General features: G+C 37.6%; 1 protein-coding gene across 2 annotated transcripts in view; it reads left to right on the top strand.

The window, feature by feature from the left end:
- The window catches only part of LOC306857050 (signal-induced proliferation-associated 1-like protein 2), a 65,885-nt gene extending 43,523 nt beyond the window's left edge, over positions 1–22,362 (top strand). Inside the window, exons 10-21 of one of the 2 annotated variants that reach the window (XM_079396705.1) lie at positions 3,217–3,441; positions 5,086–5,223; positions 5,978–6,072; positions 6,639–6,745; positions 7,979–8,400; positions 9,422–9,646; positions 11,983–12,112; positions 13,697–13,916; positions 16,581–16,712; positions 20,269–20,389; positions 20,717–20,795; positions 20,942–22,362. In XM_079396705.1, coding sequence (XP_079252831.1) covers positions 3,217–3,441; positions 5,086–5,223; positions 5,978–6,072; positions 6,639–6,745; positions 7,979–8,400; positions 9,422–9,646; positions 11,983–12,112; positions 13,697–13,916; positions 16,581–16,712; positions 20,269–20,389; positions 20,717–20,795; positions 20,942–21,088 — 2,041 coding nt within the window. In that variant the 3' untranslated portion in view covers positions 21,089–22,362. The remainder of the gene's footprint in view (positions 1–3,216; positions 3,442–5,085; positions 5,224–5,977; positions 6,073–6,638; positions 6,746–7,978; positions 8,401–9,421; positions 9,647–11,982; positions 12,113–13,696; positions 13,917–16,580; positions 16,713–20,268; positions 20,390–20,716; positions 20,796–20,941) is intronic. The other variant, XM_079396706.1, reaches the window with a different exon arrangement.
- The last annotated feature ends 2,579 nt before the right edge of the window (positions 22,363–24,941 follow it).

The raw sequence follows: 24,941 nt of genomic DNA, 5'->3' as shown, positions 1-24,941 counted from the left end.
CTTCATCCTTTATTAAATGTATCTCATGGACAGACGGGCCACGGCAGTTTCTCATGGGTCAATAGAGGTCACCTTCTAAAGAGAAAATTAATCTTCTTGAGAAAATTTGTGAATGATATGATCATAGTCTTCTCTTGTTTTTTTGTTTTTGTTTTTTTCATATCCTGGAATAGAAAGTGATCCAGAACCCTGTTGAACTTTGTTGAACATGTGCCTCATGTTCTGTTTGCTCATTTCAGAAGAGCCGAGGGCTTTACCAAGAACATCTACAGGCAGAGATTAAAGTGACCCTCTAGACTGTCAATAAATGGATTGACATTTATCGCCTCCCTGCGAGGCATAAAAGCCAGTGATAACAAGCAGTCTGTGCTTTTTGTAAACACAAATTCACAGAGGATTTCTTGCACTTCTGGTTGACCTTAACTGCTCTATATATCTGTATCTTGGGCAAGTGTTTCTTGAGAACTATTAACTGAAGCATGCCCGGACAAGTCAGGGTTGTATTTGGTTACAGATCAGAGCAATGAGTTTAGAAGTATTTAGCAAGAATATTTGTTCTAAACTTGCAACACCCTTTTGAGTGCAAAACAATGTACTAAACCTAATTGTAGCACTTTAGCAACCATATAGCCATGCGCTAAAACTACCTGTATCACCTTGGCCACTGCATAGCAATGCATTAAAACCATTCAGAGCAACAAAACAACTCCTATTTCTGTAAAAAATCTAACTTGCTCTGCCTTAAAGTCTGCGTTCTTTAGAGATGTCTTGAACTTGAAATGAATAGTGTGGTTTCCTTTTCATTCACAACACTTTGTTTGTAAGACATTTCTCAATTCCAGGAATTTGTGTGTGAGAGTCCAAGAGTGTGGTGTTCTTCACTGAAGTACTTTTTTGAAGAACTGTATCTTATTGTAGAGGCTGTGAGAATCTGTCTTGAGAGCTCTCGGCAGTTCCAGCTTTCTATTCAAAAAGATCACCAGAGATTCTTGTTCTGTGCGTGTGGTCGGAACAGAGTGGATTAGATCGGAAACGCGTGATTAACCATCAATGAATCCCGCTGGCGTAAGCCGAAGTTGTGTTAATATTCTGTTTGTTCTTTTGGTTTCTCCCTCTCTAATAACACACGCCACAGATAATCACAGCAAAATACAGTGCATCATTTATCATTTATCATTTGTCATCTCATTTGCGGATGTGTCGTTTCTCTTGCCAAACATCCCTGCGGTGATTATCATTTAATACATTCTGCCAATTTCACTTACAAGATCTTCCCTTGACACTAAATTTGGTATTTTACTAGCTGACTACACTGACTAGAAACGTAATCCAGATTAATAAATTGGAGTGGATTCATAGAAATAGCCTGGTTCTAAATATGGCTCACAATTAAAATCACTGTAGTGGGGTCCAAAAGCCTGAGACTACTGGAGAAATTGCTTCTATTTTGCCATTTTTCGTATTTGATACAAATTATGTTATTAGTGACATTTTGAATTAGAAAAATGTATATGAATTTCAGAATGTGTGAGTATTTGGTTACATCTGACCATGTGGAGAAAGGAGTCACAAAATAAATTAACCCAAATATTTAACATGTTTTTGAACTCCATGCTTTTCACTGTGGTCTTAGACCTTTACACCCCTCTGTGTGTGTATATAAGCGTCAACAGCCGGGAGTTATCCAGTCAGCTCAGAAGTGTAAAAGAAGCGATCCCGCTGTTGGGGGTGCTCTGACCTGTTAACTCAGCTGTCATGATAATCCTTATTCTTTTGGAAGGATCGGACTGCCCTCACAATGCTGAGTTCAACCTCTCAGCCATTTCAAGGCTAATTAACTTCAGAAAAAAAAACAGCAATCTATCCAAAAATCAGGCTAATCCATAGTATGGATGTGATTAATCCCTGCAGGCTTTTCTATAATTAGATATTGTGCTGTTGATATAATGCAAGTTGTTTCTAAGTGAAGATAACACTGGGTTAGCTTATATAGGCGCCTATGACAAAGCACTTAAGTCACATATACAGTATCTGAGAAATCAGGTAACGATGCCTGTAACGCTGGATGTATGTTATGCCAAGCACATTATCGGTCTCGTCCTGTTTATAGGAGCAGGAATTTCTGCTTTCTGCTTCTTGCTTACCTGTAGAGAAAAGTTCATGTGACTCAACCTTAAAACACAAATCACTTTACGACTGTTCACCGTGTTCAAAATGAGTCACCGGAGTCCTCAAAAATAACATGTTGGGCTGTTGTGAGTGATGTGCGTTAAAAAGAACTGCGATGGTATCAAATGGTAATACAGTGGCAGTGGCACTACCGTTCGAAAGTTATTGGTCAGTTATTAATATTTTATTCAGCAAGGATGCATTAAATTGATCAAAAGTAACAGAATCCGAATCAGAATGTGCTTTATTGCCAGGTATGTTTACACATATGAGGAATTTGTTTTCGTGACAGAAGCAACAGAATGACAGTGACAGGACAAAAACACAGATAATAAAAGAATAAAAATAGAACAAGTAAATAAGGAATAACAATATACAAATTGACAATTGTATGTGCAGGTATATTTCAATAGACAGTTTTGTATGTACAGGTATATTATGTGCAAATTCGAAGTGTAAACTAAGTACGTTAGATAAATAAGTGTATAAATAGTGTTGTGTGTTTCACGTTTGTTGTCAAGTGTTCATGAGATGGTGTTCATAACAGGGAAGTTTAAGGTTCAAGTGTTCATAACAGTGAAGACATTACAAAAGATTTGATTCAAATTATTGCTGTTCTTTTCAACTTCCTTTAAAAAATGTATCACGGTTTCCACACAAATATTAAGCAGCACAACTTTTGTAGCATTGATCCTAATGAAAAATGTTTCATAAGGACCAAATCAGCAAGCTTTCTGATTTCTGAAGGATCATGTAACACTGAAGGCTCGAGTAATGATGCTGAAAATTCAGTTTTACCATCACAGGAATAAATTGCATTTTAAAATATATTAGAAAATGTTATTTTAAATTGTAATATTGTTTCACAATATTAGTGATTTTACTGTATTTTTTGAACAAATAAATGCCGGCTTAAAAAAGGCTTCTTTCAAAAGCTTTTAAATGGTAGAGTATTTATAAACACAATGGTGTTACTTTAATACATGTCCAAAATTAACATGATAGCAAGTCTAAAAACCCATGGTAATTTTCCTCTGTGTTTTTCAGAGGTGCCTCAGAGCTGTATCGTGTCCCCATCATGGAGTACAAGACTCTTGGTACTGGGCCTGGTTGGCACAGGATGACTCATGTACCACAGGGGCTGCCGCTGTCTCGTGTTTCACCCACTCAGGGGCCAGATCGACCCTCCCCGAGCCAGCAGATGTTCCAGTACGCCCAAGCTGCCATCTCACGTAGCACTTCTTTTGATAAAAAGTACCAGGATGGTTCCAGGTAGGAGATATGTGATTGTCATTCCAAACACAAATGCTGCTCTTCCATACTCATACAGTATATACCTGTAATTTAATTTGTGTATCATACTGCCATCCAATTCTCATGATTATGTAAGGAGAAAGTATAGGGAAGCGATTCTCTTGGAGGCACAAAGTGGATTGGTTTTGTTTGTGTAATTGATCCCATCATCCATGTTACAGCATGTAGGCCTTCCTTACCCAGGATGTAGCTGTTTATTTGTGTATGGGCACGTGCAATGCATTGATTTCTTTAAAAAAGATGTCAATATCGTCCCTAGGCCTTTTCTGTTCTAGTCTGGGTCTCTAATGATATTCAGAATAGATAATACCCAGATTTTCTATAATGCTGATTGATCTGAAAATCGGTTTTATATGGAGAGCTAAAGCAAAAAAGTCAGATAGGACAAACATTTTTCTGGCTCATATTACCAAATGAAGATTGATTAAATTGTCATATTATCTCTGTAAATAGAGGACTGCCTTTGGAAATGTTCAGGTCACATTTCACTTCAAAATGAAATAAAAAATTAAACAAAGAACAGTTAATACCCCCTTCCCATTCTACTTAATGCAGAAAAATCTAATTCTGATGGCTATAGTAATTTATGAATCCATTTTCTTTTTTATCAGATTTACAGTTCTGCATCACAAATGTGATTTTTATATGAAATTATATCAAATTTAAATAATATGTGTATAAGTAGAGAGAGATAGTACAGTAGGTTGCTGTTTGTTTGTTTTTTAATCTGTGTTGATGTTTTAGTTGTGATGTGACATTTTTGGCACATTCACCCAAAAATACTTGCCCTGAATATGTTTGAATGGAGTGCAAATGTTAAGCCTAAGAGAAGAAAATACAGTATTTTCAGTATAATCACAGTATTAAGTTATTCTGTATTTGGTCACCACTGTGAATGTGTCAGGACAGGTAGCAAAAAGCAACACCTGGATTTTATCGGGCTCAGCAACAGGAACTTTTAGAAACACTGATTCATAACGCTAATGTTTGATTATCCAGACACATCTCCGCTGACATATCCGCTGGGAAAGCCCAAAAGGGAGCACGTAGAGGCTATTAAGGATGATACATGCCACCCTGTGGATTAGAGGAAGGAAAAAAGTACAGAATGATTATGTTCTAGTCTGGTGTGGCATTGATTCGTGCTTTCGTATTTCTCAGGAGACGCCTTTCAGGGTGAGCTAATTGGGAACTTGATTTTCTGGTGCTGTAGATTTGGGATCCCTTCATAATGTGCGTCTTCTTGTGCAATTGAGTGACTGTGTGTTGCGTGCTTGTGTCTTCACCTTGTCTGAAATGCACACACCTTTGCGGCCTCTTCACCCAGGCTGTCATCTCGTCCTCTGTTGGGATCCGTGTTGCACAAGGACTGTCATTCCTTCCTGGAGTATGTTTCTCTTTTTTCCCCCCTGGAATGTGCAGACGTTCCCAGCCCTGGAGACACGGGGTCCTGCTATGAATAGAATCTGCTCCACCACTTTTTTTTGACAGTGTTTCCTCCCTCTGGCCCAGAATATGAATGAGTCTTGCTGTAGCGCTCTCATTGCTTTTGCCACCAGAGTTTTGATTAATGAGCTTCTACCCTGTGTTTGCTCATTGCAGGGTTTTGCAGGACTTCGAGATGGTTCAGAGTCCATCTGGAAATCCCGGCCAGCACTACTGCAGTTCTCCCAGTAACCAATCAACCTCCAGTGACCCCGGTCCCTGCGGCACATGGGCCCAGAAAGCCAGTTATGATGGGTAATGAGATTCTGTTTGAAGCAGCCTTGCAACTCAGAAAACCAAAGAGCCCAGCAGGTTTAGAGGTTATCGCAGGAGTCTAAACATATGAGATTTGTTATAAATCTTTGGTGCAAACAGAATTAGGTAGAAGATGAAGTCAAGTCAAGTGATATTGGAGTGTAATTCTATGTCCTTTTCTCTGTCATGTCCAGTATGAGCTGTCCATTCACAGAGAGATGCACAACAATAGTCTTGAATCCTCCCTGCCCAACCAATGCTAGGATCAGTTATCATTATTGTTGACCCTACTCAGTTTAAACGAACATTTCATATCATAGTTTTTTTGTTCTCTTGATGCCTGCCTGAATTTTAGTCATAATTTTGTTTTACATGATGACAGATTCAGAATCTGTGCTAACTAGTGCTGCTTTTCTGAAATTTTTCTGAATATTTTTCCTATTGTTCTTACTGATACTCTTAGTATTTAAGTGTTTGTTTTCCTCGTTCGTTAAAAGATTGAATAAAAGTTGCTGGCCAATAATAGACACTTGTTGATATATGAATATGGAAATTGAATAAGAATTGAAAATTTTGTTTTTTCATGTCTTCTTCATACTTTAAAAGATCAAGGAAAATGTTATTTTTATAATATGACCCCTTTCAGACACTGAGCTGCATTTTCTCTCCATATGAAGTGCAATTATCAGGCTTATACAACATGCTTGAGTAGTACTGAAATGAATAATGCCAGTGGACCTTTGCACTCCAATAGATTGCAATCACCTGCCCTTCATGACCAACCAGAAGAAAATGAGGGAGATGAGCACAGAGAAAGAGAGCACAAGCTGGAGAGGACACGATCTGCCGGTACGTAAGCCCTGTTTTTCTCAAATTCCAATGCAGATTCAACTACATTAATTTCAAATGACTTACAGAATTGATTTACCAATTTAATTGGCTAAGTTTAACAAGCTGCATTAAATAACTTGAGACATTCATTTTCTATAAATCATTTGGTTAAAATGAACTAATGAGTTTTAAATGCAGAGCGCTCCTATGTAACGGCAAGTGAAGTGAAGTGACATACTGTCAAGTATGGTGACCCATACTCTGAATTCGTGCTCTGCATTTAACCCATCCAACGTGCACACACACAGCAGTGAACACACACACACCGTGAACACACACACCCGGAGTAGTGGGCAGCCATTTATGCTGCGGCGCCCGGGGAGCAGTTGGGGGTTCGGTGCCTTGCTCAAGGGCACCTCAGTCGTGGTATTGAGGGTGGAGAGAGCGCTGTACATTCACTCCCCCCACCTACAATCCCTGCTGGCCTGAGACTCGAACCGGCAACCTTTGAATTACGAGTCCGACTCTCTAACCATTAGGTCACGACTTCCCCACCCACGTAACATCACATCTGTGACTTCTAGGTTCGCCTTGTGTTCCAGAAGCCAAATGGCACATCCCATCCACCAAGATCCTGAACCGAGGTCTACAGAGACAGGGGGCAAAAGAATCACCTGGTAAATTCCCTCGGGTAAGTGATCAATCAAATGAACTATAAAACTGTCCATTCCTCTGAATTGATTGGACTAATAATTTTTTAATTCCACTGGGACTTGTATTACTCCACTTGTGTACATTCCTTCAGACAGCTATTTCCTAGTTTACATATTACCTTTTGGTTACTGGAGCGTGAATATCTTTAAAATACAGTAAATGTCTTGCACTGTACAGCAACAGGAACATATGCTAAGTGAATACATGTGTCGGTGCAAGTGTTTGTGTGTTTATATGTGGCTGATGGGTGCAGTGACCTCATTAGTCAGGAACGTGTAGTTGGCAGCACTGCAAATGCACCACATTTCTCCATGTGGTTGTGGAGGGAAGGTCGCTGGTTTGGAGAAAAGGGGGGGGTTGACATCTATGGCAGATGGTTCATAGTGTCCCATCTAGTCATGCAATCCCTGTGGGAACTGACGTAAGAAACTGGACGCCAGTTACAGGACACCGCACTGTACATTCTCTCTTGTGCATCCGGTTAAGTACAAATCCACCTGATTTATCAAGCGCGAAAAGGTCATCCTACCCTTGCTGCTCGCAGCCGATGTTGATGCAAAGGGCAAGAAGTAAATTCATGGGTCATGTTTATCTCATATTACTTATGCAAAGCCCTACATTCCTCCATTGCATGATTCGCAGAACTGACAGCTTTTTGCAGTAGTGTATTGACCACATTGGCTTTAGCCAGAGGGTACATTTGGAAATAGTCCACCATAGTGGATCTTCCAAAGCAAACCATGCATTAAAGTTTAAAAATCATCCACTTTCAATTCATTTGAAAGGGCTTAAATTTAGACCATGCAATTTAACAGAATAATCAATTATTCATTTTTCCATGAGATTGGTTACAGTAGGTGGTAATGGTGCAGTGCTGGTTCTTCTGTCTGTTGCTGTTTTTGCTCTGCTAAATGCACTTCACCGCTCTGGGGGTCTTCCTTCATCCATTTTCATTGGGCTGTATTTTCACAGAGCAGTAAACAAATGTCACATTTCAATAAACATTTTAAACTTGGAAATATTTTAAGTGTTTTTCTGTTTGCACTGTATTTTTGATAAATGCAGGCTTGGTTAATAAATGCAGATTAATAAATTAATAATTGCAGCCTTGGTGAGCATAAGAGACTTCTTATAAAAAAACATTCAAAATCTTACCAGCCCCAAACTTTTGAACTACTTTAACACTTGGTCATCTTCCATAATCTTCCAGACCGGTGAGAAGAGCTGCCACAGTCATTGCTCTAGCCACTCCAGTAACAACACCCTCTCCAGCAATGCTTCTAGCGGCAGTGACGAGAAACATTTTGGTTCTGGAGACCCGATGGATCCAGAGTCCCTGGGTCTCACCTACATAAAGGGGGCGTCCACCGACAGCGGCATAGATACAGCACCCTGCATGCCCCCTCCACCTCCTGCCCTGCCCCTGACTGTGGTGGGACCCTCACGGATGGTCATGAGGGATGGGAGGGTTGAGACAGGACTCCCGTGGCCTCTGGAATACCATGAGGATGGGGAGACAGATGAAGGAAGGGCAAAGATGTTCCTGGCTCAAGGATATGTTGCTGCTACACCCACCGGTCACACCACGGATGGCAGCACCGGAGATCTCAGTGAGATCTCTTCGCTTTCGAGGTGAGATGAGAAGGAGAGTGGAAAATTGGTTTGGGTCATGCTTGATTACTTATCAACAACTGCCTAGTTCTTTAATATTTTGCTTTCATTTTCTGCAGCTGCGCACATTTAGTAGGATGTCCATAATTACACTGGCCTTCTGTAAGAACATTAACTGTAACATTAACAGCCAAATATTAAACAAATATCAACAAAATTTAGTTGGCTGAATTAAAAACAATGAAAGCATAAGATCTTCTTTTAATTCTATTCTGGCTTATAATGCTTTCAACGAAGCGAACAGCATGTCTTGTTCTTGTGGATCAACTTGACAAACTTAGATTAGTTATACAATGAAAAGGTGCTTCTGTATTCAGCTTTGTTGTTAAGGGTCTGAACACAGACAGACACAGATAGAGAGCTTGCTAGGGTCAAAACAATCTGAATTTGCAGAGATGAGGTGATTTGACACACATGGCCAAACATCATCTCATCAGCCCCTGCAGCGTTTTCCACCGCAGTCCTTTTTTTATCCTCTCAATTTGGACTCTTGGACTGTTCTATTAAGTTGGTTTAATAACATAACAGAAGCATGTTGTTGTGCCGCGTTGTTATTGTTAAATATTCGAAGTCATTTTCTTTAATTGTAATCAATATAAAATAAAATGTTTGATGGAAAACTTTTGCGATTTACAAATGTTTCCTTGACAATTAACTGAAATAAGATTGTTGAAATAAGTTACTACAGCTAAAACTGAAATAAAAATGAATAAAATGACAAAGACATAAAATTACTAAAACTATTAGTTTATAAATAATAATAAAATAACACTGGCTGTGCAGGAGGCAGAGAGGAAACAGCTGTACTGTTTATTGCTGTTTCAGCAGTCAATTTGGTTTTTTCCCTTGTTCATGCCTTGACAAGAATGCTCTTATAACCTGATAATTAATGGTTCTTACTAAGGCAGGCAACATTATTACATGATAAATCAGTTATTTAATCAGTTGTTAGTTTCATTTGGGTCCTTCGTTTTTCCCCCAGTGGTTCTCGTCATTCTGGAAGCCCCTCTGAACGCTGTTCGAAGAACTCCAGCTCCATTGACTCCTCTAAAATCTACATTATCTCTCCTACGGACACCGCTCCAATGGGAGGGCGGGAGAAGCACTCGATTAGCTGCCAGTCACATGGCGAGAAATATTTGACCGGCTGGAAGAAAGGAGAAAATGACCACTTACTGGAGGAGCAAGGGCAAGCAAGAGAGTTTAGGTAAGTAGCACTTAATGTTTTCTGTATCTTATGTAACGTTGAAGCTGGTGAAGGATTCATAGTGAGATTAAATCACTTCAATTATGTTGCTTTTTTTGTTTAATGAACACATTGACCGGTGACATTCGGAAAACCTTTTAGTTCAGTAACACATCTCTTGCTAGCAGCATCTAAGAGATGATCGATGCCAACAGACATATTATATAACCTCCATTGAACAGAATCCAGACAGAATGTACTTGACACCTGCCACTTCAAATTATCAGACGGAAGGCCTGGTAAATGTTTCTCTGATGATTAAAGCAGAGACTTGATTTGATTGACAAGCTCACCAGGGGATGCTGACGTTTTCCTGATGCAGATCATATTCGATGGAAATTCATATTTCTCCTATGTCACTGGGAGACATACTGAATTGATTCAAAGCTCTTTGTAATCATTTTTTTCCCTCTTTGTTGCTGCCTCAGTCGGTCAGAGGCTTTGTTGTCTTTACTGCTAAAGACACTGTTAAGGAAATCAAGGTATTTGGATCATTACCTGGCCCTGAATTTTTCACTGTGTTGTTCCTTCCCTCTTGTCCTGTAAAAATGGCACTATCTACTCCCTTAAAGGGACAGTTCACGCACAAATAATTCTGACATCATTTCCTCATCCTTATGTCATTGAAAAAAGTAGCCTATACAATTTTATTTCAGTTACATGATAGTTTCATGTGAATTTAAGTCATTATTTACTGATTATCTTCCCTTTTAGCAAGCTGCAACTGGAGATCTAGTCAGTAAGTTGAACAAATAATTCAGATCTGTTTGGTGAACTACATCAAGTAATTCATTGAAAAGATCTGACTCAGTTATTCATGAATCAGACATTGTTACTCTGCTGAGGAGAGTGTCAAAATATTAAAATATAACATTTTGGTATGTTCCTCACTAGTGTTGATTTTGTCAGCAGTTGAGTCTTAGTCCTGTGTGAAATGTACTTTTTAGTTATCATATTTAGTCAACCTTGTCCTATTTTTGTTTAGTCAATTTAGTCAACTAATGTCTAAGCATTTTAGTCTAGTTTTAGTCTGTGAAAACTTCGTCAACCTGTATAATGGCTAAACTGATCAAAATGACAATCGCAATGATTATTGTTGTTTGAGCAATTATTTTTACATTTCAGGCACAAACCAACAGAATGTGAACTCATACACATGGTTTATTTTACCTCATCTAGTGTTTATTATTATGCTATTTTAATATATAAATTAATATCAAAGACTTAGATATGCACTCTCTCTGTATACATTATTAAAAATGGTAAAAAAAATATATATATATATATATATATATATATTATAACCATAAAAATTCCTAATAGTAATTCCGTAATAGCATGGTTAAAAATTAAGCTAAACACCGGGCAGAAAATGTATCCTGTTAACAGCTCTGATTTGGGGATTTGAACTCTTGATATCTGGCAACCGCACACATGAAAGCTTGTGTAGAGGCACTTACAGCAGCCCGCAATTATATTTTGTCTCCTTTTTTCGATGAAAATATGAGATTTTTGTATAGTTTAGTTTTTTTTTAAGGTACATTTTAATCTCTAGTCTTTTATCATCAACAATATTGCATGTTGAGATAGTCACAGTTATCGTTTATTGACCTTATTGTCATCTGGTCATCATCTCATTTTAGTCACAGGAATAAAGCTCGTCAATGAACATTTTCCATCATAGTTTTCATTAATGTAATTAACACTATTCCTCACATAAATCTTTTGTATGGCATCGAAAGACTCAAAGAGACAAGAAATCATGTTTGAGAACATTTTTATGATCTTGTCATAATGCTTTCTGTGATTTTGAAAGTTAACAGTCTTAATCCTCCTTCACTTTTGTTATATTAAAAAGGGCCTGGCTAGTATAGTGTTTAAAAATTCAACAAGAATTCATCAAGTGGTTTTGAAACAACAAAAGTGTGATTTAACTATGACAAATTTTCATTTTTGGGTGAACTGTTCCTTTTAGCTCCCATGAGTCAGTGATTTGTTTTGATTTGTTCCCTGATGAGTCACGTCATGACTGTGTGAAGGCTGTTCCTTACTCAGTGGCCCTTAAACCTGTGTTTCGTCACAACTGTAGCCTGCGTCCTTGTAGTCCTTGGAATGTTTTGTCTGTAGCACCTTTACAAAGAGAAACCTAAATCCACAGCAACCCATACAAAGGAGACACAATTCGCTTTAGATTGCTACTACAGCAAAACCTGCTGCTAATGTCTCTCTTCTTGTCTAATTTGTTTCATTTTATTTCGCCCTTCCTGTCCCTCTTTGTCTCCTTGTGTCTTTCTCAGGGGGCTCTATTTGAGAGACCCATCCCAGGTGGTTAACAGTGCTGGTGAGAAGCTCCAGATGCTCTCTAAGGAGGCCTTCCTCAGGATGCTTCTACCCAACAGTCCCCCAGGGCAGGCAGGTCCAGGCAAGGTGAGTGTAGAGCTGAGCCCTGGAGGATGAGTAATGCAGTGAGCAAGTGCTGCTGTAGTTAGGGCATGTCATAAAGCAACACTGAAAAACAAAGGAATAATACATTTTAAACATGTTTTGCACTAAACACATTATTCACTGACGTGTTACAATGCCAAGCAAATCAACTAACCATTCAGCAGCCTGGGTAACAGCCATGTGGTTGACTAATGGAAGTATCTAGAGAGGAAATGAGGTCACAACAATCAGTCATTTTCCTCACCTGATCTGTTCACAGCAGTGTGGATTATAAAGCTGCATATGCCCACACACTCTACATGTGTGTTAGTCTCACTGTAAGCTTTAATTTGATTCATTTGCATAGCGCTTTTCACAATGCATATTGTTCCAAAGCAGCTTTACAAAGAAGAATGCCTCACAAACCCCAAAGGCATGATACATGCGTACACAAGTGTTAATTTGAAACGAAATCCGAATTATGAAATTCTTAGGCAACACTCTACTATAATTAACATTAGTTAATGCATTGGGTATCATGAACTAACTATTTTATACATAATGTATACAGCTTTAAATGTTTAGCATTTATTTATTACATTTTGTTATTAATTATTATGAATAAGCATTCTCAACTGTTAGAAAAATTATTATTATTACTATTATTAACAACATTATTATTATTAACAACTATTATTTTCCTGTTAACTTAAATGACAATAATAAAAAAAAAATGTTTTTAAATTATAATAATAATTAAGTGATAACATAAACAACAACAACAGCAAGAACAATAACAACGATTATATGTCCAGTTAACTTTATGATGATAATAATAATAATAATTGCTAATAGAAATATTTTCAAGTGATATTAGATGAAATTAGATAATGAGGATTATTACCATACTTGGCTGAATGTCACTTCACTTCACTTTATTATTGTTTTATATCATTATTATTATTGTTGTTGTTGTGACATTTAATAAAATGGGAATCCATATTTCGTTGTTGCATGCAGTCTCACTCTGCACAAACATTATTTCTACAATGTAGTATTAATTTTGATTAAATGTAGTATTAATTCCTGTAGGCTATTATAAACAGCCGATCTCTGAGGTCTGCTGGTCCTCTGTCACGTTCATGTCTCTAATTGTCTGTTTGAGCCCCTCCCCCCACCCGTCGACCCCCCGTGAGGACCGTGTCTATCGCGCCTGCATTATTGATGAGAGCCCCATGACTCTAATAGGTCTGACTCACAGACCCACAGTCACTCACTCTGACTGCTGATTGGTCCCCAGCTGAGTCTCATGTTCCCTGAGCTCACTGTCCTCCTGCTCTCCATCCCCCACCTCTCCCCCACAATTCAATTAAGTGATATGTGCTTTATTGCCACGGCTGTTTTATTAACAATATTGCAGAGCCTTTCAGATAATCATATTCTGATGAATAATATCTTTGCTTCCCCCTCTCCCACTGAATCTCTCTCTCGCTCTGTGCTCTCTCTTTGTCTTCCTGTTACCCGTCTTCTATTTCTATCCCATTCGTCTCTCTCCTTCTCCTCTATCTCTGCTTTGTGTTATTTCAGATACCACTTGTCGGTCAGTCTCCACGCCGCTCCCTGTACCGGACACTCTCAGACGAGAGCTTGTGCAGCAGCCACCGGAGGGCGCTGTCTTTAGCGAGCTCTCGGAGCTCCATGCTGGACCAGGCCGTGCCCAACGACATCCTGTTCAGCAGCGCCCTGCCCTACCACAGCACCCTACCACCCCGCATGGGTCTTAACCATGCCGCCAGTCAGCTCAAAAGTGAGTGTTTGCAGATGTCGTTACCCTATCAGTGATGCTAACATTGTTTTAAGGATCGCACAGTTCCGTTTACATAGAGTCTGGCCTCAATATGCTGTCCACTTCATCCCAGAATGCATCACAGTACCAGCTGTACATATAATGTAAACGCTCGGATTGCCAGCATTAAGACAAGCTTGATGATGATGGAATAAATGAGCATTTTTGGCTCATAGCTGATTTTTCCATCTCCTCTGTAAGCTCACCACATTCCTTCCTGTTACAGTAATTTTATCCTCTGCAGACTTTAATGATGTACTTAGTAATGAAGCAAGTAATGATACTATAAATCTGCTGCTAATGCTTGAGAGACTTAGTGCTAATCATACTATTATACATCTACTGAAATATGCTAGCAGGATGAAGTGTGCTGTAATAGGAAAATCATTCTAATAGCATGATTTCTGTATAACTGTGCTGGACTGGTCACTGAAAGCAGAATGTGTTCATACGTTAAACAGCTGGAGCGTGAAGTAGTTGAACAGAAGGCATGTTCAAGGGAAGTTTAACTTATATATACGCAATTGCCAACGTAAGATGTTTCCATCGAAGCAAAATAAAAAAGAAATATTGCAAAGACAATTGTGAATAAAGCAATGTTTCTACCCCATGTGTTTGAAAGAAATCATCATTTCTAGCGGCAAAATATACTTTATGCCAGTGTTTGTTGAGACAATGTCACTCAATTTTTTTTTTATTACTTTTTTCTAGAAATGTATTCGGAAAATGCTTCAATTGATTTTATTACAGAATTATTATTTTTTAAAGTGTGCACATATATATATATATATATATATATATATATATATATATATATATATATATATATATATATACACACACACATGTATGTATATATGCAGTATTCTCAAATTAGGGGGACTATTTTCTGTTGTTAATTGAGTTCTGTTTTGTATGCTTTTTTTTAAGATTTATTTTTGGCATTTTTGCCTTTTTTATTGATAGGATAGTAGTGAGAGAGAGAGAGGGGGGGGGGGGGGGATTGGGAAAGGTCCACGAGCCGGGAATCAAACACGGGACGTCCGAAGCGCAATGGAGCTACATGTTGATACGCTGCCCACGAGGCTATCGGCACTGACCACTGATTTGTATATCGGCAATGATTTGTATATTTTGGAAATCAAATATTTGTACAATTTCTTTTTCTTTTTTTTTTCAATTTCCAAGCATTAAAAGCTTCAAATATATTTACAAAAATACAGTATTTTTACAAAAAATACAAAGTTTGTTTAATGTATTAAGAATTTTTACAAAATAAGGAACCGTTTTCTGTTAATTAAATTGAAAAAAAAAAAAGTTTTATGCTCATTTTGAAAATTAGATTTTTTTGTAAAAAATATTTATGTAATATTATCGGATGTAATAGTGGAACTATTTTCTTCATTAGTTTAAGAAACATCGCACTTGTGGGATAGGATGCTGCAAAAATGAGCAAGACATAACAGACAACAACACCCATAATGCATGTTTATATAGAACTACAAGCTAAATTTTAGCAATAAATAGCACATATCGAACGCAAGAACACGTCCTATGTGAACGGCCCTAATGACACTTGAGCTGTTCTCCAGCTGTCTGAAACATGCAGTTCCTCTCTCATTATAGCAGAACTCTAAGCCAGCCAACTTCATTCATTATTCAAATCACTCTCACCTCTCTGCCCTCAGACGAGGCTTGTCTGTCTGCCTGCATGAGCAGACTTTGTGTGAATTAGCAAGCGTGTGCTCTCTAGGTCACCTAGAGCTAATTTTCCTCTGCTTCTATGACTTGCCGTGTTTGATTCTTTTGCCATAAGTACACCCAATTGTGGGTAAAGTTGCCCTTTGGCCCTTGGCTGTTGAGCAGTGGCAACTGCTTTTCTGTGAAGTTGAAATCTCTGCCACTGGATGAATGTTTAATGTAGTTTATGCAGCGGTCAGGGCCCTTCAGTTGTGTCCTCAGGGACTGTCTCAGTTTCCTCTTAATCGAACTGATCATTATATCCATGATGAATGGTTCAAGTGTAACTGTAGTCTCTCATGAGTTCAATTATTTAGTAAAGGCACATTTAGGTCAGAGAATGTTCTGTTCAGATAGCGCTTTAAAGCCAACATGGAATCAGATTGGACCCTTTTTTACTTTTTAATGCATGTTCCTGCTCTAATTGTGAATGATTCAGTGCTGCACATTATTCCAAATGAAAATCTCTTTATAATCTTTAATCAAAATAAAATTACTTTTCCATGGACGCCACGTAGGCCTTTTGGTCTATCACATGTTAATCAATAAACAAATGATTGTTTTTTAAAACAATATTAATAATAATAAACAGTTGTTGGATGTAAACCAATAATTATATGACTAATTAAGCATTATTTTAGCAAACCATCAATCATATAGCTACTAAAGCTACTTTCTAGTATAACTTTTCATAAACCAATCAACTGATGAATGCTACTAGGACTTTCAACTGGACGACTGAATCATGAAGAAATAGAGACAAAATAAATGAAAAAGTTTCTAGTAAAGATGGTTTCTATACAGACTGGTGAGAATATCAGATGGGTCCCATCTAAACATGCACTCTGACTGTTCTCTAATGAACTGTGTGTGCTGTCTCTGCAGATGAGCTCTGGTTCTCTGACGGCTCGCTGGCAGACAAGGCCAAGCTGGCAGACACTGGTATGATGCCCTTGCCAGACCCTTCTTCTGGTCTCGACTGGTCACATCTTGTGGATGCGGCGCGGGCTTTTGAAGGTACAAGCTTCTGTCGAATACACTGAATATACTGGTTTGTCGTTGAAAAAACACCATATTCACAGCGAAGTACGGTCTTGACCCATTTAGCATGCTTTATGATCATAAACTCGCTGCTCACTCTTATGGAATGAACAACTACTGGGTATTTTTTCCACAAGGACAGCACTGACCCTTTGACTCTATGGATATTTTTGTACCAGACAAATGTAGTCAAATGCCTTCATGTCTGTCAAACAGCATTCAACAGCATGTGGTATTTCAACACACAAATCTTTCTTACCAACTAGTTCAGCATTTCCAGTCAGTAGCTTAAATATCTGTGCAGTAAATATTTAAATTTAGTCACTGGCATTCTTTTGAGCTCAAACATGCCTTTTTTAATGCAAATGAGGCTCATTATAAAATGTGCCTTATTCACAAAGGTCAGCATTGTTAGCTCAGCACAATTAATGTTGCAGTATACTGTATATATAATTTTATAAAAAAAAAAAAGGGGTCTATACATTTTTTTGAAAGAAGTCTCTTATGCTCAATAAGGCTAGATTTATTTGTTCAAAAATACAGTAAAAATAAATTTATATATTTTAAAATGTAATTTATTCCTGTGATGTCAAAGCTGAATTTTCAGCATTTTTACTCCAGTCTTCAGATTCAGATGGTCCTTCAGAAATCATTCTAACATTATGATAAATTGAAATTTCACAAGAAAGACATTTATTTAAAAGTCTTTACTTTCACTTTTGGTGCATCGCTAAATACAAGTGTTAATTAAAAAACTATATCTTACTAACCCCAAACTTATGAATGGTAGTGTATTTACACATTTTCTGTCCCAGTGAAGTAAAAGTGCAATTTTTTGGTGTGTGTTTGTGTCTTTACCTGATTTGCATAATTCATTTAGTGAACTGGGAGCTAAGACAATGCAGACAGCATTTTTTTTTTCTTTTTTCAGCCTTTTCAATTTTTCCAGCTCATTGTGTTCACTTATAGGCTAGAGAAGCATTGAAAATAATAAAAACCTTAAAATGCCCTTTTGTCCTATTATTTGAAGTGATTTTAACCAAGGTTTTCCCTCACCACAAAGCTTGAGCTGCTCTCACACGCCATTAAGAAAGTTAACTGAAGGTTCCACAAAAAACACCCGTCTCTAACATTGCTCTTGACCATGTCGAAATCACCACGTCTCTATTTTTCTCCCATTCATTTCCTGTGACTGCCTAAAGGCGCATTGTTCCGCAAGGTGCTAATTAGGAGTGCAGAACGTATTTTGAGCATGGAGAAATTAAGCCATTATCACAATGTGAGCCCAGCAAGACACCACTTAGGGAAATGACTCAAGCCATCGCTCGCTGTAATTACACATTTTGGGTTTTGGACACTTTTACTCGTGCGCAATTACAGCTGTTCCCTCACCTTCAACCATCGCTGTGGAGACCATGGCGAATGTTGGCGAGGTCATGGCACGGCTCCTCTTGAACTGAGAATTTTCTTTTGATCTGCATGTGGAAGGGGGAAAAATTCATGGTAGATGGCTTTAATTGGTTGGGGGTGCGTCCAGCAAGGCAGCCGTACGGCTTCCCCCTGCTAGCATTGGTTTTTCTCACAAGCCCTTAGAGATGCGCTCTTGGGACCCGACGGATATGAAAAATGGAATGAGTGTGCAGCTCCATCTCGAAATAGTGACAAATATGAGACCACCGTTTCATGGTGGGAGAAATGATTAAGTTAGCTTTTGCCTCAGGGTTTGGGTGCTAACTAGAAGGGGGTGAGCTTACATTGTTGATTTCCATGTGCTGCTTTGTGTGTTTTTGTTCGGGGCGCTAATAATTATCCGTCCATTCAACTCCAGCTCCGACGACACCCCTTACTGTGAGACTGTTAATGAAATGAAATGAGAGAGGGGGGTGGAGGAAGCACTGAAAGGTGTTAGAAGAGGTGAGAGCTCTTAAAGGAACCTCATGAACGCTTTTAGCTCTGCTTTTGACAAAATAATGGCAGGTCAACATCTTGTGAGATTGCTCATGGTATGTTGAATATGTAAAGGGTCGTGAGATCCATTCTTGTTAACAAAGAGCTTGTAGGTCTTTATAAAGAAACAAAAGAAATTCTCCGCTTCTGAGACCACACCTACATGTTTCTGCAGCTTTTCCAAGTGCAAGACACATGTGGTGTGAATCCAAATTAAAGCTCTATAAAAACATATTTATGATCTTTTGGTCTGTATTTTGCTATAGATGAGTAAAAATGTATATTTAAAAACTGATCCTAGATCATTTTGTTTCATGCAAATGCAAAAAAAAATTATATATATATATATATATATATATATATATTAGTGATTTGGGGTACATTCAGATTAAATGTCAAAAAGAAACATTTATTAACATTTGGTTCATCTTTTGCTATCAATGAGTACAATTATTATTTTTAAAACTGATCTAGATAGTTTTATGCTAATGCAAAACATTTATGGCAGTGATACATTCAAATTAAAGCTCAGAGAAAATGATAAAGCATATATTTATTAACTTTTGGTGTATATTTTGCTATCAGTCTGTAGAAAATGGTATTTAACATGGATGTAGATACTGTAGTTTTGTTTTATGCAAGTGCAGAATACGTTTATAAAAGTGATATGGGGTAAATTAAAATAAAAGATGCATAAATTAAACAAAAAACAAACTTCTTTCTTTTGCTCTCATTGAATAATAATGGTATCTAAAAACTCAGATAGTTTTATGCAAATGTAAAACATTTATGCCAGTGATATAGGATAAATTCAAATTGTAACTCCATTAATAAATACAAATGAGTCCATCTTTTGCTATCAGTGAATAGCAATTGGTATTTAAAAACAGATCTAGACAGTTACATGCAAGTGCAAAACACTTAGTTATGTCAGTGATGTAAGGTAAATTCTAATTAAAGCTCAATTTAAAGGAACCATCTTCCATCTTTTTCTGTCAGTGAGCAGACATTGCCATTTAAAATTGGATCTAAATAGTTTCACTATATGTACAACAGAAAAAGCAGCACATTTGACAGTAGTGCCCCCGTTTTGCCCTCTCAGTGGAGGTAAAGCCACTATATCGGTGGGTTCTTAGTCTTGAATGCTTAATGATATGCCCGACTGTAATGCTAAACTCACCTGAAAGCGTGTGATCCCCCCCCTCCCGTCTCGCCATTAACCCTTCTGCCGCGTGAGCTCCGTTCCCCACTTAATTAACACCTTGCTCTGCTGAAGCTGCTTAACAGTTAGCTCTAACACCTCGGGAAGAGCTGAAAAGGATCACATTTAATAAGCTTTTCTCTAGGTGTTGCTCAAAGCTCCTACCTGGAACATCAGCCTGTATCACCTCAGCTGAAGCAGTGTGATGTACCATGTTTCCTGTGTGCCTTTGGGGATTTCCTGCTTGTCTTGTTTTTTGTTCTGTGCAATACTGATGAGTGATAAACAATTGTTTAATTGTAGATTTACAATACGCAAATGCTTGTATTAAATGATAAACAATTTCTAAAAATTTCTAACAGAAAGTTGTTTGCTCACTTTTAGATCAGACTGCGACCTCTCTGAGCTCTCTGACTGAGGAAGAGCAGACCAAGCAGGTTCTGGAGCTCTCTGAGGAGTTGAACAGAAGAGTGGCATGTGTGGATGTCTCAACCCTACCAGCAGGGTAAGTGCTGATGTAGAATACCATCCATCCAAATTGGTATATCCTATCTGCCTGTCTGTCTATCGTTCTATCATTCTGTTCTATCTGGCCGTCCATCTGTCCGTTCATACATTTGGCCATCCGTCCATACACCCATCCATCTATCTATCCATCTATCCATCCATCCATCCATCTATCCATCTATCCATCTATCTATCTATCTATCGTTCTGCCTGTCTATCTATCTCCCTATCTGTCAATGTATTTGTCTTTGTCTGTATGCACATCTGTCTGTTCATGTGGGTGCCTCTGTGTCTAATTGTTCCTGTCTGTCTATTATCTACACAGGGAAGGTTCTACTCTGCTCACTGGGAAGGTTAACCAGCTGGAACTCATTCTCCGACAGCTGCAGTATGACCTAAGGAAGGTAAGAGTCCCAAACATAATAACAGGCCTTTAATGGGCAAACATAATGCTTCAACAAATCCTTAACATAGCTGAACACGCACTGTTAGCAGCATTCACCTCAAGGTAGTTATTTGTAACCACATGCTTTGTTATTATCCTCCAAAGGAGCAAGAAGACAAGGCTATGCTCCAAGAACAAGTTCAACACCTTCGACAAGACAACCTTCGACTGCATGAAGAGAGCCAGACAGCAGCCGCGCAGCTGAGGAGATTTACTGAATTGTTTCTGAACACAATGGACAAGAAACCTTGAGCTGAAGTAGTCCATAACTTCCCTTTGCTGTGCTTCGCAAACTACATAACCCAAGGATAAGTAGTCCAGCGTACTGTAAAAAATATGTTAGGGGAGAAATTTCAGCATTTGAATGTGAACGTGTGAAGAGCTAATACGCTAACACACACAAAAAGTCATAGTTGGCAAGACATGAGAATGTGAATGAGTAAAGGGAGAGTAAGAAATTAAATAAGGTATGTGATAAGGGCTGGAAGGGAAAAATTCAATCGTTTATGACCAATCGAAGGGTACGAACACGTGGTGATCGTGAAAGTGAATGTAATGCAATAAGCCGTGATTTCTTTCTAAAATCTTTGGTTCCTTGGGCTTAACATTTTCAAGGTACCAACGTAATTCAAGTTCACTGCTGGCTTTGTGGCTGTCCACCCCCATCATTTGTCGAAGTGTAGACCAGCCAAATGCAACGTTCCTTAGTATCCGAAGCTCCCCAAGACTAGGTGTACTGTATACCTGTTTTTGTAAGTAACACATTGAAACAAATGTTGTAGCAATAAATTTGCTTAATCTGTAATCACAGAATTGTTCAATAAGATTAGCACTGATTGTGATTTAGTTGTATTCAAAAGCTTTTATGTAGGAAAAATTTTTTTTGGTGTGTGTGTGTGCCTGATGTTATTGGTGGTAAAAGGATTGTCCCTCAGTTGTTTTTGTTAAATCATATGACTGTCCGAGTGCTTACAAAATCCATGCCCACTGCTCTTTTCCGTTAGGCGGCTGACTGGCTTTGTTTTACCCAAACAGACATTAAACAGTTGAACTTGTGTGGGTGGGCCAGTACATGCAGACTAGCACCTGTAAACCACTTAATATAAAAGCCAAATTCTGCTTGTTGGTGTAAAGTACCTCAGAAAAGTGTCTTGTACCTTCGCCCTCTTATTTAAGCTTATTTAACCTAAGATTGTTATTTTAATGAGTATTTTCCTTTTCTGCACTAAAAAAAGAAAAAAAAAAGAAAAAGAGTAATGGCTCCATGTGGCAGTACTTTGTATACTTGTGTACCATGTCAGCAGTACTGTGTATAGCTTGGCTAAGAGATAACTGTAAACATAAAATGGTTTATTTCTGGGAAGTTCAGATGTTCGGATGCTGCTAGAGGACAGGATGTTGTTTTTTATGGCCTTTTAAAGATGTTTTTATTTCTTTGTAAATCTGTTTCGTTGAGGTTGGGATGAAAAGCTTACCTTTGTAAAATAAAGTTTAGGATGTCAATAAAGTAAGACTTGTGTCCTTTTAATATGGAGTTTGTGTTGGATTTCTTTAACAGTAGGAAAACAATTCATTGCGTATGCATAGTTAAGATGGCAAAACAATTTGGATTATCATATTTGGCATACGTTTTTTATATAAATTTTAATAAATGCATTATTAGTGCAATTCATTCAAAATAACACATTTCGATGTTTAATTTAATTTTGGTACAGTGTTTGCAGTTCCTGATAATGTTAATTATTTAAAAATAATAGTTTCTTTGTCAACCCTTGGTGAAAATATCTTGTCTAGGGCATCAGAATCATATTCAGATTTCATGGTTCATAGATTTCTGTAATCCCAGTTTAACCCTTAGTTATTAGCCGGTGCTCACACAAAGATACAGTGATCAATCTTGGACAGAGGATGTTGGAATGACCCCCAAACGTACACCACTGTTTCACCTTGTCAGTTCCCACAGGAGCAGAGGCACCTTGGTCCATGCCATCCATCACAGGGCACCTAAAAAGGTTGACATTTTTCCACTGGTTCCTCAGATGTAGCGCAGTGCTGCCATTTCTGTTCTCAATCACAACCAGCAGAAGGAGAAATTTATTGATTTTTCTCTGCGTTTTCACAAATAACACACACTCCTAAAATGGGTCATTGACATTGCACTTTTCAGCTCCCTATGCAATATGTTCCTCCATCTTCTCAGCTTTTTTATCTTAATCCATCAAAAACAACACCACAGCCATAGATTTCAAACATGTCACAAATATCTCTGAAGTGGGTTGAATAGGTTCTTAGTCATATTTCTTTCTAGTAACATTGTGGAGAAGTTCATGGACGGTCAAACGTTGTCAAGCAGAGGTGCACCCAGCCTCGATCAATAATACAAGCCAGTATTGATCAATCGCTGGCTTGAAAAACAACGCTTTTAAAAAGCAAGCTGAGATGCATACAGAGTTCGCAAGTTTAAAATCCATTCCTTTAGATCAATGGATTCTCAACTAGTTCATGACCCAGATTTTACATTGGACATTAACTTTTAAGTGTTCCTAAAATTAAACATCAAAATGTGCTCATTTTAATTAATATTCATATAATAATAATTATTATTATTATTACTAAACAAAGGTGCCAGAAGGCCATATTTAACCGCTGCTGAAAACAGGTAACTGCCCCAGAGGAAAATCTTGGGAAAATATAAGTCTTTTTTTATTATTATTTAGCTATTTTTTTTTTAAATTCTGAAAATAATTGTAAAGGTATATAATTGTAAAGCCTATTTCTGCCACATAAGAAAAAAACATGCATTGGTACATTATAAAATTTCATAATTATTACATAAAAACTTGCCATTATGAGATACAAAGTCATAATTATGAGATAAAATCTCAAAATTATGACAAAAAAAGAGTTATGACATACAGCGGGTAAAATAAGTATTGAACACGTCATTTTTCTCAGTAAATATATTTCTAAAGGTGCTGTTGACTTGAAATTTTCACCAGCTGTCGGTAACAACCCAAGCAATCCATACATACAAAAAAAGAAATCAAACACGTGCAGAAATGAATGTGTAATAAATTGGAATGGCTTGGAAAAAGTATTGAACACATGAAGACAGGGAGGTGCAAAAAGGCATGGAAAGCCAAGACACCAGCTGAAATCTATCAGTAATTAGAAAGCAATCCTGCCCCAAGTCAGTGGAAATTATTTAGCTGTTATTAGCTGGTTCAGTCCCAACACCTACAGTAACAGGATGATGAAGATGAAACAAGCAAGACAATCCCAAAGACAGCCAAGGAAACTCTCGATTGGTTTCAGAGAAAGAAAATAAAGCTGCTAGAATGGCCCAGCCAATCACCTGACTTGAGTCCAATAGAAAATAAGAACTAAAGATCAGAGTTCATATGAGGCCCACAGAACCTTCAAGATTTGAAGACTATTTGTGTGGAGGAATGGGCCAAAATCACACCTGAGCAATGCATGCGACTAGATTCTCCATACAGGAGGCGTCTTGAGGCTGGCATTACCAACAAAGGCTTTTGTACGAAGTATTAAATAAGTTTCAGTAGTTCAATACTTTTTCTCTGTCATTTCATTTTATTACACATAACTTAATTTCTGAAATTATTATTATTATTGTTTTCTATGTATGTATGGATTACTTGGGTTATTACCAACATCTGGTGAAAATTTCATGTCAACAACACCTTCAGAAATATATTTACTGAGAAAACTGGTGACGTGTTTAATACTTATTTTACCCGCTGTAAATTTGAATTATGTAATGAAAAGTCAAAAGAAACAAATACCAACAAAAAAAAACTTTTAGGGCAAAATTTTGCCCATAATTGACTTATGTTGTCATAATTTACTTATGATGTTTATGTTAATTTTGACTAATATCATAGTTGACTTTTTATCACCTGACCTTTTGTGGTAGTTTCTATATTTTTATGTAATAACTTTCTATCATAATTATGATGTTTTATTTCATAACTGTGACTTCTCAATTTTTATAGTACGTCTTATATATATATATTTATATATATATATAGATTTCTCTTCTCATAAATATGACTTAGCATGCCATAATTTTGTCTTTTATGTC

Source organism: Barbus barbus (genome assembly GCF_936440315.1).
Source record: "Barbus barbus genome assembly, chromosome: 37".
Taxonomy (NCBI): domain Eukaryota; kingdom Metazoa; phylum Chordata; class Actinopteri; order Cypriniformes; family Cyprinidae; genus Barbus; species Barbus barbus.
Note: the sequence above shows the minus strand (reverse complement) of the source record. Positions and strands in the feature narration are given on the sequence as shown.